This window comes from Pelophylax lessonae (genome assembly GCF_965119305.1).
Source record: "Pelophylax lessonae genome assembly, chromosome: 6".
Classification (NCBI taxonomy): domain Eukaryota; kingdom Metazoa; phylum Chordata; class Amphibia; order Anura; family Ranidae; genus Pelophylax; species Pelophylax lessonae.
In genome coordinates, this window is record NC_138773.1 from 328,829,820 (window position 1) to 328,844,552 (window position 14,733).

At 44.6% G+C, this 14,733-nt stretch overlaps 1 protein-coding gene across 1 annotated transcript in view; it reads left to right on the plus strand.

The window, feature by feature from the left end:
- LOC309558760 (protein mono-ADP-ribosyltransferase PARP14-like) overlaps positions 1–14,733 on the plus strand; it is a gene marked incomplete at its 5' end in the record, with an annotated part of 87,439 nt that overhangs the window by 34,365 nt on the left and 38,341 nt on the right. Inside the window, 5 exons of the mRNA XM_082261808.1 lie at positions 165–401; positions 5,425–5,646; positions 5,986–6,037; positions 8,245–8,361; positions 13,513–13,671. Of these exons, the coding sequence (XP_082117934.1) occupies positions 165–401; positions 5,425–5,646; positions 5,986–6,037; positions 8,245–8,361; positions 13,513–13,671 (787 nt within the window). The remainder of the gene's footprint in view (positions 1–164; positions 402–5,424; positions 5,647–5,985; positions 6,038–8,244; positions 8,362–13,512; positions 13,672–14,733) is intronic.

Genomic DNA, 14,733 nt, shown 5'->3' on the forward strand with positions numbered 1-14,733 from the left:
TGCATATTGTTTAGTACTTTTAACACATTTATGGAGTTCAGCTTTAAAAAAATATTTTCCCCAATTCCAATTTATACTTTAAAAGACAATTAAAATAAACAAAGTCACAGTGGAATCTCTGAGCTATTAGTGCAATCATGATTGTATTTTTTTTTTTTCTGTAGACTGATGTAGTTGTGAACAGTGTGGGGAAGGAGCTCGATCTTCGTTCTAAAGCCGTTTCCAGGGCTCTGTTTGCGAAGGCTGGAAACAACCTCCAGGATCTCCTGAATACAGAGAGATATGGGAAGGAGGTGAAGGAGGGCTCCATATTTGTTACTGATGGCTGTAACCTGGCCTGTGACACCGTCATTCATGTTGTGGTTCCACAGTGGGATGGTGCCAATGGTTCTTCGGGGAAGGTAAGAATAGCCTTATGTCTGCGAAGGTCTCACTCATCTAGGTCATGGTATATCTGGTAGCAGTTGTGCAGTTCTGCCAGATGGTAATTTGTTCTGTAAAACTGAAGTCATTTTCCACTCTTATTAGCCCGGGGGAGGGTTGTTAACTCGCAATTTTAGGAGAAGGTCAGCAACAAGACCCTCCATTTTCCTTTCAATACGAGTTCCCTCCAAGACTTGTAAAATCATCTTTTTACAGTTGATGGTGTCCTACTGTATGTCTGTGAAAAATGTACAAATGTGGACCTCATTATATTTTAAAAAATATTCCTATGTTTAATGCCCTGAAAGAAGATGGTCAACTGTCTCTCTGTTCTTCCTGAAATCACACTGGTACTCACATTCTTCCTGCAGAACATTACACTCCTAAAGCTCTACCCAGAACTTCTGCAGAGCATCACACTACTGAAACTTGTGCAGAGCCTTGCACTGCGGGCATCTTCTTTCTTTTTTAATCCTTAGTTGACATTGGGGAGCAGGTCATCCTCCCAACCAATCTGCTGCTATGTTTGCTGCTGGATTCTGTGTGTTGTTCACAGTATATTTCCACCATCTGTAGTTGGCTGCAATAATTCTGGCCATGTCAATGACAGTCTGCATTTTTAGCTGTGGTGTAAACCTGTATGCTATTTCCATTGTCAGTGTCCAAAAAAGACACCATTTTTTTTTTTGCTTTTTTATATGGATGCTAAATGCCTGTTTAAGCCCCCATAAATTGTGGTCTGTCCTAACAGGCTTTCTAGCTGTAGTGCTGTATGCTATTTCCTTCATCGGTGTCCAAAGAAGAAACTATTTTCTTTCAGATGCTAAATGCCTGCTAAATTTCAGTCCTACTCAAAAGGCTTTCTAGTTGTGGTGCAAACCTGTATGCTATTTCTATTGTTTGTGTACATTTTTTCAGATGTTAAAGCGGAGTTCCGGCCATGAAATGTTTTTTTTTTCAATAAAAATACCCCCGGGACAGTCAGGGTTAGTACATTCCACAATGGCTAGGTAAGTGTCCCTGTACTGTCCCGGGTCGCACTTACCTTTTAGAAGAAATACTTACCTTGAAAATTTCTTCTCCAGCACTGCTATCTCGGATGTGGGCAGCTGAAGCCAGCGCGATCCTCTTCTGCGTCCTCTTCCGTGTCCTCTTCTCCCAGAATGCGCCTGCACCGGCCCCGCTCGTCACTTCCGGTGCGGGAGCGTCAGAAGCTGTTTCGCAAGGAATGAGGTGCCACACCGGAAGTGACGAGCGGGGCCGGTGCAGGCGCATTGATTCCTGGGAGCGATGACATTCAGCTCCCAGGAATCAGTGCAAAGAGGAAGTGACAGCGCGGGCCGCGGCCGCAGAGGGAGGAAGTGGAAGAAAGGTGAGTATATTTTTCTTCAATAACAAGGTAAGTAAACAAAAAAAAATCGTAACTATCCATTTATTTTTCAGGTGACCAATAGCAAGCGGATGGCCCAAAATCTATTATGTCGATTTTGTGGCCGGAACTCCGCTTTAATTGCCTGTTTAATTTTTCAAAAAATGATTGCCTGCTCCAAAATGCTTTCTAGCTGTGGTTCAAACCTGTATGCTATATTCACTGTCAGTGTCCAAAAAAAGACACAAATCTTTTATTTATTTCTTTTTACACAGATGCTAAATGCCCCATGCTCTAAGAAATTGCAGCCTGTTCAAAAAGGCTTTCTAGCTGTGGTGCCAACCTGTATGCTATTTTCATCATCACCAAAAAAGTGTACAAAAAAAAAAAAAAAAAAACAGGAGACAAGTTTTTGACAATTCCTTTTTTAAAAAATGAAAAAACAGTGTCCCCCAATGTAAATCCATCGTCAATCACGCCACCTGATAAAAACAAAACACTCCCGCCTTCTAGGATGGCCAACCGCCAAATGCCTCCTCTGCACTTTGACAGTTCTTATATAGGTAAGGGCAGGGCCACCTGGCAACGTCACCTGGTAGCAACACCCCCCTTTTTAACTTCATGGACTGGTGCATGCTGAGACAGTGATATCACAAGGGGATGGGGCCACCCAATGGGTATGTACCCCATACCCATTCACATGGGGGGGCCAGAATCTGGAGGCCCCCTTGTTAAAAGGGGCTTCCAGATTCTGATAATCCCCCGCCTGCAGACCCTGACAGCCACAGCCCAGGGTTGTCAGGAAGAAACCCTTGTCCCCATTAACATGCCCCCCCCCCCCCATAATGTTGAGGGCATGTGGCCTGGTATGGTTATGGAGTTGCTCGCTCGTCCCCATCCTCTTTCCTAAGCTGCCAGGAACCCCGCGCCATTTTTTTCTTTTTTTTTAAAAAAAGCCAGATGCTGGCAATTGCAACTGGGAGTCTTTTCAAACGTGATAGGACTCTTTTTTTTTTCTTTAAAATTTTCATTTTTTTGCTGTAGCAGGTTCTATACATGCTAGAGGTGCACCACTTTATTTACAGGCAGACTAAGGGGACCCAACAGGCACTATATTTTACCACATTTTTCATTTTTATTGTTGCACTTTAAGCATCATTAAAATCACTGCACCTGAAATAAAGATTGTTTTTAAAAAACATGTTTGCATTGATACAGGCCCCTTTCATAGCCAATTACTTGCATATAAACCTTTAAAATGGGGATTTGTGATTTTTCCTGTTGGGCTCCCATAGATTTCAATGGGGTTCGCTGTTCGGGTTAGAACATTTCCCCTGTTAAGAGCCGGTTCACACTACCGCGACCAGAAAGTCGCCTCATAAGGGGCGACTTGTTAGCGCGACTTTCAGCGCGACTTCAGCGCGACTTCAGCGCGACTTGTGAATTATTTTAAGCGACTTATATGATAGACGACTTTGTATTTGGCCAATCAGAATATGATGTGTTGTGACCTAATTCCCCTTTTCTGTTTTTTTTTTACTCATTTCCTCATTGCCCACCAAAAAAAAGTTCTTAAAAATTGTCGTTTTTGATAGAGAGCCAATTATTGAAAAAAATATTTTTAAAAAAATGAGATTTCTTTGGATTTAGTGTCTGGGGGGTCTAAAAAGTGTACCTGTGAAGTTTCAGCTCTGTAGCATGTCCAGAACCAGAAAAAAAAAAGATAATTTTTCTTAGAATTTTTAGTAGCACAGGGATGGGGTTCTGCTCCTTTCACACCTGGGTGTTTTTGTTGCAGGCGTTTATTGGGCATTTTTTGGGCGTCTTTGGAGGCAGGCATGACATCTGAACTTCTGTATAGGGGTATATATACACACACACATATTTATATATATACACACATATACACTACACATACACACATATAGGTGTGAAAGGAGCGGAATCCCATCCCTGCGCTACTGAAATGATGTCAGTAGCGCAGGGATGGGGTTCCGCTCCTTTCACACCTATATGTGTGTATATATATATATATATATATATATATATATATATGTGTGTGTGTGTATATATACCCCTATACAGAAGTTCAGATGTCATGCCTGCCTCCAAAGACGTCCACAATAAAGCTCAATAAACGCCTGCGACAAAAACACCCAGGTGTGAAAGGAGCGGAGCCCCATCCCTGTGCTACTGCAATTCTAAGACAAATTATCTTTTTTTTCTGGCGGTCACCCTGACATGGAAGAGTTTGGTCACCCTGGCATAGCAGTCAGAGTCAATTCACCCTACACTACACTACGGTCACCCTGACACTTAACACTTTCCCTACAGAAACTAGATTATTGAATCTAACTATAGTGGTATAAAGTACCCTAACTACACTGCATATCCCTTTCCTCACACTAAGTGTCCACCAGTGCCACATATCAGTGCCACGTATCAGTGCACCGAATCAGTGTCCACCAGTGCCACTGCCCACCAGTGCCATGAATCAGTGTCCACCAGTGCCACGTATCAGTGCCACGTATCAGTGCCACGAATCAGTGTCCACCAGTGCCACATATCAGTGCCACGTATCAGTGCCACGTATCAGTGCCACGAATCAGTGTCCACCAGTGCCACATATCAGTGCCACGAATCAGTGTCCACCAGTGCCACGTATCAGTACCACGTATCAGTGCCATGAATCAGTGTCCACCAGTGCCACGAATTAGTGTCCACCAGTGCCACATATCAGTGTACACCAGTGCCACGTATCAGTGTCCACCAGTGCCACTGCCCACCAGTGCCACTCACACAGACCAGGCAGAGATAATGGTATATAGGAACTGTGGGCATGGCTGCAATGTGGGGAATGCCTGGCTAATTTTCCTTCTTCTTCCTGGAAAGTCGGATCACAAGTCGCTTGACAAAAGATAAGGATCCGACTTGGAGGCGACTCCCATTGAAGTCTATTGGCACAAGTCGGATACAAGTCGCCTCAAAGTAGTACAGGACCCTTTTCTGAAGTCAGAGCGACTTCAGTAGTGCATATTAAGACGGCACTCATTGATTAACATTGCATTTGTTATGTCAAGCGACTTGGGGCGACTTGAGTGCACACAAGTCGCCTGACAAGTCGCGGCAGTGTGAACGGAGTCTAAGGAGTTTTGCTTGGAACCAAACAGGGGGGTGTTGTAAATCTCTATTTACAAACACTTTAAAGCTTCGAAACCCAAGAACAAAAATGTTGTATACTGACGCTTACTAGTCCTTAGATGTGATGTTTTATTTTTCATTTTTCCATTTATTTTCACCTGGTGATCCTGCCAGTAGTACAGTTTATATCTGTAGGTGACAACACTCACTGTAGTGTATCCATGAAGGAGCAATGTTGTCATTGTTTTCTTCTGATTTGGACTACCAGGCACCTCCCATCTCTCATCATCATAACACAGGTGGAGGTTTGAGCCCAGCACACAGATTTTCAGCCCAGCGCACAGATAACAAGGACATGGGATTTTTGGCAGGATCAACAGCAGTTGTAGTTGCTGAAAATATTCTTGGACAGGCAACAGAAAATGAATGTAGCCACCACATGTATTTATTAGATATATAATGCTAGTAACTACTTATATTATTTTTAACAGACATTAAGTGACATAATAAAGAGGTGTCTAAGTGAGGCAGAGAAGAGGAAGAAGGTGTCCATAACATTCCCAGCAATCGGGACCGGGGCCCTCGCATTTCCCAGATCTACTGTCGCTGCTTTAATGTTTGAGGAAATTCTCAACTTTAGCAGTAAAAACAAATCTGTCCATCTGAAGAAAGTGAACTTCCTGCTGCACCCCAAAGACACCGAAACCATAAAGGTAACAAAACCGAGATATGCCACCTGACCCTGACCACAGACATCCAATCCAGTACACCATGGGTGCTCAACCTGTGGTCCTCCAGCTGTTGCGGAACTACAAGTCCCATCATACCTCTGTCTTTGGGAATCATGCTTGTAACTGTCAGCCTTGCAATGCGTCATAGGACTTGTAGTTCCGAAACAGCGGGAGGACCACATGCTGAGCACCAATGCAGTACACAGATGTGATAAATCTTATTATCTGTTATATTCCCTGAAATAAGCAAATATTATATTATATCTGTTATTCCCTGTGATCAGCAAATATTATATTTTATCTGTTATTCCCTGTAATCAGGCATTCTCAGATGAACTCGATAAAAAGACTGGGAGTCACAAGGTAGGCTCAGGTGAGTGACTGTCAGATAAAATTATGTGAATCTGACTTCCTGTTAGAGGGTGGCTACATTCATTCTCTGTAATCCCACTGTATGTAAGAACGTAGCCACCCTCTCGTACTCTCTTCTGAGATGGACTGTGGACCATAGGACTTTGGAGCTATGGGGTTATGGGACTATGAACTTTGGGGCTAATGGACTATGGGGCTACGGGGCTTATGGACAATGGGGCTTATGGACTTTGGGGTTTATGGACTATGGGGCTATGGGACAATAGGAATATGGGGCTATGGGACAATGGGACTATGGGACACTAGGGCTATGGGACTATGAAAATATAGACTATGGGGTAATGGACTATGGGACTGTGGGGCTATAGGATTATGGGACTATAGACTATGGGACTATGAGAGACTATGACATTTTGGAGCTATGGGGCTATAAGGCTATAGGACTATGGGACAATAGGGCAATGAACTATGGGGCTATGGGAGTATAGACTATGGGGATATGGAATATGGACTATGGGACAATGGGACAATAAAACTATGGGGCTATGGGACAATAGGGATTTGGGGCTATGATACTATAGGACTATGGGACTATGGAACTATGGACTATGGGGATATAGACTATAGGGCAATGGACTATGAAACTATGGGGCTATGGGGCTTTAGGACTATGGGGCTAAAGGACTATGGGACTTTGAGAGACTATGAGATTTTGGAGCTATGAAACTATGGAGCTATGAGGCTATGGGCAGGGCAGCCATCAGGGGGGGACAGCCCATGCACATGTAGGGGGCCCAGGCATCCCGAGGGGCCTGGCCGCCCAGGCCCAACCAACGAGATTGAGTTGTTGCTGCTGTAGTAACTAGCAATTGCTAAAGCAGGATGGTCGCAGACTAAGCCGATTCAGCCAAAAGGATGTCTCTTGCTGGATTGGGCTGTCTCTTTGCTGAATATATGGTGATGTCTCTTCGCTGGGTTGGATTAATTTTCATATATTAAGTTGTAAGAATGTTCAAACAAAATTGGGTGCACTGAAGGACTCGGTGGGATAGCTAGTGGGTGGTTTTGCCGAGACGGCCCTGGGGAATGTTGGTTGTCAGGCCCGGAGGGGCCCAGGCCTAAAGCTGTGTAAGGGGCCCCAAAATTTCTGATGGCTGCCCTGGCTATGGGGCTACGGGGCTAAAGGGCTATAGGACTATGGGACTATGGACAATGGGGCAATGGACTATGAGGCTTTGGGGCTTTGGGACTATGGAACTATAGACTATGAGGATATGAACTATGGGGATATGGACTATGGGGCTATGGGACAATAGGACTATGGGGCAATGTACTATGAAACTATGGGGCTATAGGACTATGGGGCTATAGGACTATGGGACTATGAGAGACTATTAATTTTGGAGCTATGAGACTATGAAGCTATGGCGCTGTGGGGCTATAGACTATGGGGATATGGACTATGGGGATATGGAATATGGACTATGGGGCTATGGGACAATAGGACTATGGGGCTATGGGACAATAGGACTATGGGGCTATGGGCTATGGGGCTATGGGACTATGGAACTATGGACTATGAGGATATAGACTATAGGGCAATGGACTATGGGACTATGGGACTATAGAACTATGGGACTATGGGACTATGGGACTATAGAACTATGGGACTATAGAACTATGGGGCTATGGGACTATGGTTTATGGGGATATGGACTATGAGGATATGGAATAAGGACTATGGGGCTATGGAACAATAGGAGTATGGGGCTATGGGACTATAGGACTATGGGGCTATGGCACTATAGAGCTATGCAACTATGGACTATGGGGATATAGACTATAGGGCAATGGACTATGAGACTATGGGACTATATGAGATTATGAGACTTTGGAGCTATAAGACTATGGGGCTATGAGACTATGAAACTATGGACTATGGGGCAATGGACTATGGATTATGGGACTATGGGGCTAGAGGACTATGGACTATGGGGATATGGAAAATAGGAGGTTATGGGCAATGGCTCTATGGGACAATAGGACTATAGGGCTATGGGGCTATGGAACTATGGACTGTAGGGCTATGCAAATATGGACTAGGGGGATATAGACTATGGGGCAATTTTTCCGCATTTATTTACTATATTTGTCTGATCAGTAGAACAGTTTTGGATCATCCAATAACTGTCATTGTGTCTCCAACAGTCAGGAGTTCAGCGCAGGGAACGCACGAGATGAAGATCGGACCGCTCACATTTCAGGTGAAGAAAGGAGACGTAACCATGGAAACAGCCGATGTGATTGTCAGTTTATCCACATCAGGTATAGAAATAGCAGAAACCAAATATTAACCTCTTCAATACCGGGCACTTTAACCCCCCCTGCCCAGGCTAATTTTCAGCTTTCATCGCTGTTGACTTTGAATCACAATTGCGCAGTCATGCAACACTGTACCCATATGACATTTTTATAATTTTTTTCACACAAGAGCTTTCTTATGCTGGTATTTAATCACCACTGGGATTTTTAATCTTTGCTAATTAAACTAAAAAAGACCAACATTTTTGTCATTTTATCTCTTAGTTCCTGGTATAAAATTTTGCATTTCAAATTCTTTTCTTAGTCTCTGTTATAAAATTTTGCAAATAAATAATCTTTCTTCATAAAGTTAGGCCAAAATGTATTCTGCTGCATTTCTTTGGTGAAAATAACACAAGCCAGTCCACAAACTGTGATTATATATATGTACAATATCTCACAAAAGTAAGTACACCCCTCACATTTATGTCAGTAAATATTTTATTCTATCTTTTCATGTGACAACACTGAAGAAATGACACTTTGCTACAATGTAAAGTAGTGAGTGTACAGCTTGTATAACAGTGTAAATTTACTGTCCCCTCAAAATAACTCAACACACAGCCATTAATGTCTAAACCGCTGGCAACAAAAGTGAGTACACCCCTAAGTGACAATGACCTAATTGGGCCTAAAGTGTCAAGATTTTGTGTGGCCGCCATTATTTTCCAGCACTGCCTTAACCCTCTTGGGCATGGAGTTCACCAGAGCTTCACAGGTTGTCACTGGAGTCTTCTTCCCCTCCTCCATGATGACATCACAGAGCTGGTGGATGTTAGAGACCTTGCGCTCCTCCACCTTCTGTTTGAGGAGCCCCACAGATGCTCAATAGGGTTTAGATGTGGAGACATGCTTGGCCAGTCCATCACCTTTACCCTCAGCTTCTTTAGCAAAGCAGTTCTCGTCTTGCAGGTGTGTTTGGGGTTGTTATCATGTTGAAATTCTACCCTGCGGCCCAGTCTCTGAAGGGAGGGGATCATGCTCTGCTTCAGTATGTCACAGTACATGTTGGCATTCATGGTTCCCTCAATGAACTGTAGCTCCCCAGTGCCGGCAGCACTCATGCAGCCCCAGACCATGACACTCCCACCACCATGCCTGACTGTAGGAAGACACACTTGTCTTTGTACTCCTCACCTGGTTGCTGCCACACGCTTGATACCATCTGAACCAAATACATTTATCTTGGTCTCATCAGACCACAGCAGATGGTTCCAGTAATCCATGTCCTTAGTCTGCTTGTCTTCAGAAAACTGTTTGCAGGCTTTCTTGTACATCATCTTTAGAATAGGCTTCCTTCTGGGACGACAGCCATGCAGACCAATTTGATGCAGTGTGCGGCGTATGGTCTGAGCACTGACAGGCTGACCCCTCCCCCACCCCTTCAACCTCTGCAGCAATGCTGGCAGCACTCATACGTCTATTTTCCAAAGACAACCTCTGGATATGACACTGAGCACGTGCACTCAACTTCTTTGGTCAACCATGACGAGGCCTGTTCTGAGTGGAACCTGTCCTGTTAAACCGCTGTATGGTCTTGGCCACCGTGCTGCAGCTCAGTTTCAGGGTCTTGGCAATCTTCTTATAGCCTAGGCCATCTTTATGTAGAGCAACAATTCTTTTTTTCAGATCCTCAGAGAGTTCTTTGCCATGAGGTGCCATGTTGAACTTCCAGTGACCAGTATGAGAGAGTGAGAGCGATAACACCAAATGTAACACACCTGCTCCCCATTCACACCTGAGACCTTGTAACACTAATGAGTCACATGACACCGGGGAGGGAAAATGGCTAATTGGGCCCAATTTGTACATTGTCACTTAGCGGTGTACTCACTTTTGTTGCCAGCGGTTTAGACATTAATGGCTGTGTGTTGAGTTATTTTGAGGGGACAGCAAATTTACACTGTTATACAAGCTGTACACTCACTACTTTACATTGTAGCAAAGTGTCATTTCTTCAGTGTTGTCACATGGAAAGATAGAAAAAAATATTTACAAAAACGCGAGGGGTGTACTCACTTTTGTGAGATACTATATATCTGAAAATTGATCAGTCCTGATGTACTGACCGCCAATTCTCATTTCTTGATGCCCAAAAATTACAAGACAGTAAAATTACCCCCCAAATGACCCCTTTTTGGAAAGTAGAGAGTCCAATGTATTTAGGAAGAGGAATGGCGAGTTTTTTGAAGTTGTATTTTTTTGTCATAATTTTTTGCAAAATGAAAAACTTAAAAAAAAAAAGAAACTTTATTTATTTATTTATTTTTTTAACCCACTGTCAACAGTGCAGTAGTGCGTCATATAACTGGTGTGGTGGTGATTAGGGGCACTTACTGGTGAATATACAAAAGAAAAAAATATATAGTATTATTATTATTATTTTTTTTTTTTAATTCTATTTAGTTTTTTACAAATTTCTTTTTATAATACACTGTGACCAGAGCTATATAATGTTACTATAGTAGTACTGTAGTACTGTACTTCTCTGGGGAAGTAATCATGATTTTTCTTTTTTTTTTTTACTCATTATTTTTGCTTATAGCAGTGGATTTCATTGCTATAAGCAAGCACTTTACTGAATTAAATCAATTCATTCAGTTTAATAAAGTTCATTCAGTCAGATAAAGTTCCAGAGTCACTGCACTGCAGACATTTCTTGCTCATATCACTGGTTTCTTTAGGCCTCCTTCACAATGTCATTTAGCTGTTATGACAGTGCTAGCCCCTGCCATGGTGTAAGCATTGGAAAAATGCACCTAGGATTTGCCAGAGTGCAAAGCTCCATGTGGGTGGGGCACCCTAGTGGAGACACTAAGAACTGCACTTGCTAATTGCATAAACATTAGGCAGTAGTTTGAAGTCATGTGAAAGATGTAACTCCAGACCTAGACGCGAGCAGCAACCAAAGCAGTCAACGCTCTAGTAACCCGCAGCTAACTTGTTGCACTCAAAGAAACAGGCAAAACCAAGGCAAATGCCCCATCCCACCCACTCAGCGCTCAAGAAATATGCGATCCTAAAAGTGTCAGTTACCACTTAAGGATAAATGTATTACAGGTTACAAACAGTATTTGGATAAGCTGCTGCTACAACAAAAACAAACTCAATAAGGTGCATATATAAAACAAAGCCCTATATGTGCACTAGCAGCGCTAATAAGCTCCTGTTTCCAAGAGCCTCAAATATGCATAACAATCAATCAATATAAGTAAGATCGTCCTGTTTGTTACACAACATAAGAAATGTGATAGCGACAGTCCCTGTTGGTATATAAACGGGGAAAATATTGAATGGTGCAAAGAAAGTCCCAAAGCAGGTCCTCTTCAAAACCCCAACACAGCAACCTTCACCACACCACCGTGCATCCCCCAGGTATTGGAAACGTACCCTTTTAGAGAGAATCAAGCACTTTGGAGAAACAGGTGATCATCCACCTTCAAAGGGCAATCCTCATCCAGGTCCTGGGATAGGCTTGACTAATGGGATCACCAATTCCTTATATCCTCATAATCGGGGTAACATGAAATGAAACAAGTGGACCAATCGCGTAACACGTCACAGGCAAATCATTTATTAATTCTAATTAATATTGCACTCATATGGGATACGAAAAAAACAGCATGTATATGATAATACCCGAGGATTCCCGCTGCTCCTCCCGCCACATAGCAAGGACCGGACCGGACACCTTCACGCCGGACTTCCTGGTTCCAGGTCGTATCGACAGCGTGACGTAGGATGCTCAGCAGGGTTGCCTCAGTTGAAGTCTGTGATGACGAAACGCATCAGGGCTTGAGCACGCGGCTACCTAGGCAACCCTGCTGAGCGTCCTACATCACGCCGTCGATACGTATGATTTTTCAGGGCCGATATCGATATTTTGGTCACAATGTATCGTATCGGCCAATATGGGCCGATATTTTGTACATTTAAAGTTTTGAAAGATAAAGACAATTTTTGACACAAATCTGGTACTGAACATGGCAATTTTTGTTTAATGTTTAATGGCTGTCTTGCTGGCACCCTATGGTGGGCAGCTGGCTGGCAACCTGTGGTGGGTGGCTGGCTGGCACCCTGTGGTGGATGGCTGGCTGTATGGCACCCTGTGGTGGGTGGGTAGCTGTCTGACACCCTCAGGTGGTGGGTGGCTGGATGTCTGTCACCCTGTGGTGGGTGGCTGGCTGGCTGGCACCCTGTGGTGGGTGGGTGGGTGGCTGACACAGGGGCTGTGGTTGGCTGGTACAGGGCCTGTGGGCGGCTGGCTGTTACAGGGCCTGTGGGTATCTGGCTGGCTGGTACAGGGCCTGTGGGTGGCTGGCTGTCTGGCACCCTGTGGTTGGTGGCTGGCTGGCTGGCACCCTGTGGTGGGTGGCTTGCTGGCTGGCACCTTGTGGTGGGTGGGTGGGGGGCTGGCACAGGAGCTGTGGGTGGCTGGCTGGTACAGGGCCTGTGGGTGGCTGGCTGGCTGGTACATGGCCTGTGGGTGGCTGGCTGGCTCGCTGGTACAGTGCCTGTGGCTGGCTGGAACAGGGCCTGTGGGTGGCTGGCTGGCAGCACGCTGCTGTGAGTGGGTGTATGGCTGTGATACACTCCCGCTAGACTAGTCCCAACTCCAGACGAGGCTGTCCAAGGCGAGGGAGGCAGCCTAAGAAGGCAGAATGACGTCACGAAAATATCGGCAATATTGGGCAGTTCCGGGGCTGATACAGATATATCGGGGAAAGTGCATATCGGCCCTTCGATATATATGGGCCTTGCCGATAATGGGTCGATCCCTAGTCTGTACTATACCCTCTCTCTTCTGCTGGCCAGCTTGTTGGGGCCCAATTCTTATGTTGGCACACTCAGGATAATTTCCCTTTAAGCACTGATAAAGGCACTGGCTCTGCCATACTTGCAGGCAACATTGTTCCTCTCTTGTCAAAGTATATTACAGCAGTTTTTGTTTTTTTGCTATTTTGCTAAATCTTGGTGCAGTGGTAATGCTTGGATCTTAGAAGAAGGGATGGACACCTCTGAAGGCTGTCCTGGTGCAAATAAAAAAGTATCACAAACTGTATCCATCTGTGTCGGCTTCAACACTAATTCTTTCATCCATTTTCTCCTGGTCAGAAACCAAGAAATTGCAGAACATTAGAGGAACTCCACTGAAGACGATCCTCATCTCCGACACATCTAAAGCAGATGAGCTGAAACAAACTGTGAGAAATGTTCTCAAAGACTGCGAGAGGCAGAAAAATACATCCGTTGTGTTGTCTGCCATGGAATCAGGTTTGTAACCTAATACAGAGGTCAGGGAGGGTTTCTGTATAATGACACACATACAATCCACAGACAGTTTTAATGTTCAGTCAGTCATGAAAATCTCTGGACTGTTTTGCCATCAAAAGAACACACAGAAAGTGGCGGCTGGTGAAGTTTTAAGATGGTGGGGCGCAAGACCCCGCCCTTCCATTTTGACCCCTCACATTTCTCATAAGCCCCACCTCTTATAGACTCCACCCATTTTGTCCCCTGTATTTTGCTTGCGGGAACAAATTCTCCCAATATATCACATATTAAGGGGTCCATCAGTACTAGTATATCCCATAATAGGGAGCAGGGGCCCTAATATGGGATATACTGTGAGAGACACCCTATTATGGGATACACTGACTGAGAGCGGCACAACCCCCACAGTACAGACCCCCCCAGCACAAACCCCTCAAGCACAAACCCCGCACAAACCCCATAGCACAAACTCCACAGTACAGGCCCCCTAGCACAAACCCCTTAAGCACAAACCCCGCACAAACCCCCTAGTACAAACCCCACAGTACAGGCCCCCTAGCACAAACCCCACAGTACAGGCCCCCTAGCACAAACCCCACAGTACAGGCCCCCTTTCAATGCAGTGACCAGCGTACATGCCCCCTTTCAATGCAGTGACCAGCGTACATGTCCCCTTTCAATGCAGTGACCAGCGTACATGCCCCCTTCAATGTAGTGACCAGTATACATGCCCCCTTACAATGTAGTGACCAGCAAGCATACATGCCCCCTTTCAATGTAGTGACCAGTATACATGCCCCCTTTCAATGTAGTGACCAGTATACATGCCCCCTTTCAATGTAGTGACCAGTATACATGCCCCCTTTCAATGTAGTGACCAGTATACAGTACATGCCCTCTTTCAATGAAGTGACCAGTATACATGCCCCCTTTCAATGCAGTGACCAGTATACATGCCCCCTTTCAATGTAGTGACCAGTATACATGCCCCCTTTCAATGCAATGACCAGTATACATGCCCCCTTTCAATGCAGTGACCAGTATACATGCCCCTTTTAAATG